At 38.7% G+C, this 1,704-nt stretch overlaps 1 protein-coding gene across 1 annotated transcript; it reads left to right on the plus strand.

Annotated features, from left to right (window-relative positions):
* The first annotated feature begins 37 nt into the window (after positions 1-37).
* Positions 38-1,369, plus strand: LOC118598565 (B-cell receptor CD22-like). The gene is made up of 3 exons (XM_036211315.1): positions 38-441; positions 619-891; positions 972-1,369. Exons 1-3 carry the CDS (start codon positions 168-170, stop codon positions 1,250-1,252), a joined length of 828 nt encoding a protein of 275 aa, XP_036067208.1. The 5' UTR covers positions 38-167; the 3' UTR covers positions 1,253-1,369.
* The last annotated feature ends 335 nt before the right edge of the window (positions 1,370-1,704 follow it).

Below are 1,704 nucleotides of genomic sequence, written 5' to 3' on the forward strand. Positions count from 1 at the left end.
TAATTACTTTTTCCCCCATATTTACAGTTTTTTCTTGTAACACAGCAAAGACAAATCCTTTTGTGTTAGAGAAGAGCCAGATCACAGCTGAAGAAGACTCCTGTGTTGAAATCAAATGTAAACCCACAGGTGTTCCTGCAGATACTGGAGGTGCAGAATGGTTTTGGATGAAGAATGCGACCTGGACTGGTAGTAAAGGCTTCACTGGGACTGTCCTTTACAGCACTGATGAGTCAAAAAGGCCCGTCAGTCCACTCTTTAAAAACAGAGTAACATATACAGGCTCTACACATGGATCTGCTGGAACACAACAAGGACATCAACTGTGTCAAATTCAAATCTGTAGTCTGAGTTTAAGTGACAGTGGAATTTATCTGTTCAGATATGAGAAAGGAAATGATAAATGGGTGACAGAGCCTAGAGCTAACCTAACTGTTGGTGGTAAGTACAAAGATCAAGAAATAGAACAGTGTGGTTGTGAACAAATATTACATCAAAAACATGATAACACAACATTCATGGTTTTACCAAATGGCAACGAAAAAAAGTTTTTATATTAAAATCCTGTAAATGTAAATTTGTCTTAATCAATGTCACTGAAGTGTTTTGTCTTTTCAGTCGTTCCTCAAGTTGAGATTCTGATTCAGAATCAGAGTGAAGGAACATTAGAAGACATCAAAGAAGGAGACAGCATCACTCTTGAGTGCAAACTGAAGAAAAGTAACCCAAAACCTGACAGCTTTTCCTGGCATAAAGATGGGAAACACCTCAACAATGTTCAGATTTATGAATTGATCAGGATCAAACCAGAGGACAGAGGCAGCTACACATGTGGAGCCAGAAACCTGATTGGTTCTGAAACTTCACAACCGATTTATCTTGATGTTAAATGTAAGTTTTAAATCTTTATGGATACTTGTAAATAACACAACAAACAAACTGACATCAATCTTTTTTCTTCCAACTCCCAGACAAGCCGAGGAATATCCGCATTTCCAGCCAGGGTCTTCATAATAACAGAGTTAAAATCAACACCAGTGTCTCATTTACCTGCAATGCTGCAGCAAATCCACCGCCGCAGTTCTCCTGGTACAAACAGTCTGAAGGAAAACCAAAGATTTTAATAACAGACCAAAAGGTTTTCAATATAAGTCGGGTTCAAAGAACAGATGAAGCATGTTACGTGTGCTCTGCATCCAATATCCTCGGTCAAGGGAATGGCAGTACTTGTATACAATTTTTGTGTGAGTAACAACTTTTTTAAACCATTAAAGGCCCAGTCCCACAAATTTGGCGGCCATTTCACGGCTGGAGCACAGAAAAAGCTTCATCCCTGTGGTACAGAAGTTGTTAGGAGCGGACTGGTAGTGCAACGGGCAATGTACAAATAATAAAGGATGTGTATAACCACAAAGGCATTTTGTTGCACTTTTGTCTTTGCCAAACAGCTTATGCAAAGTTATGAAATATATTTTAAATTGTTAACAACTTCAAGACAATTGTTTGACTGTTAATCAACTAACAATTAAATACTGACTGTTTACTTTTTTGTACTTGGCAGATGAAGTGCAAGTGTGAAAAGGTAAAACTTGTTTAACTCAACCCTTAAATCTCAGCTGTTTTCTCTTTCAGTTCCTCCCACCAACGTCATGTTGACCATGGACACAGAGGTCAGAGAGGGTCAGCTCGTCACGGTCAACTGTA

The sequence above is a fragment of the Oryzias melastigma genome, unplaced genomic scaffold, assembly GCF_002922805.2.
Source record: "Oryzias melastigma strain HK-1 unplaced genomic scaffold, ASM292280v2 sc03086, whole genome shotgun sequence".
NCBI classification, from domain to species: Eukaryota; Metazoa; Chordata; class Actinopteri; order Beloniformes; family Adrianichthyidae; genus Oryzias; species Oryzias melastigma.

Bases quoted from the DNA above. Each gene is read 5' to 3' on its own strand.
- LOC118598565 (XM_036211315.1), top strand. From the start codon at position 168: ATGAAGAATGCGACCTGGACTGGTAGTAAAGGCTTCACTGGGACTGTC. The intron at 442-618 runs GTAAGTACAAAG...TTGTCTTTTCAG, and splicing joins AGCTAACCTAACTGTTGGTG to TCGTTCCTCAAGTTGAGATT. The intron at 892-971 runs GTAAGTTTTAAA...TCCAACTCCCAG, and splicing joins GATTTATCTTGATGTTAAAT to ACAAGCCGAGGAATATCCGC.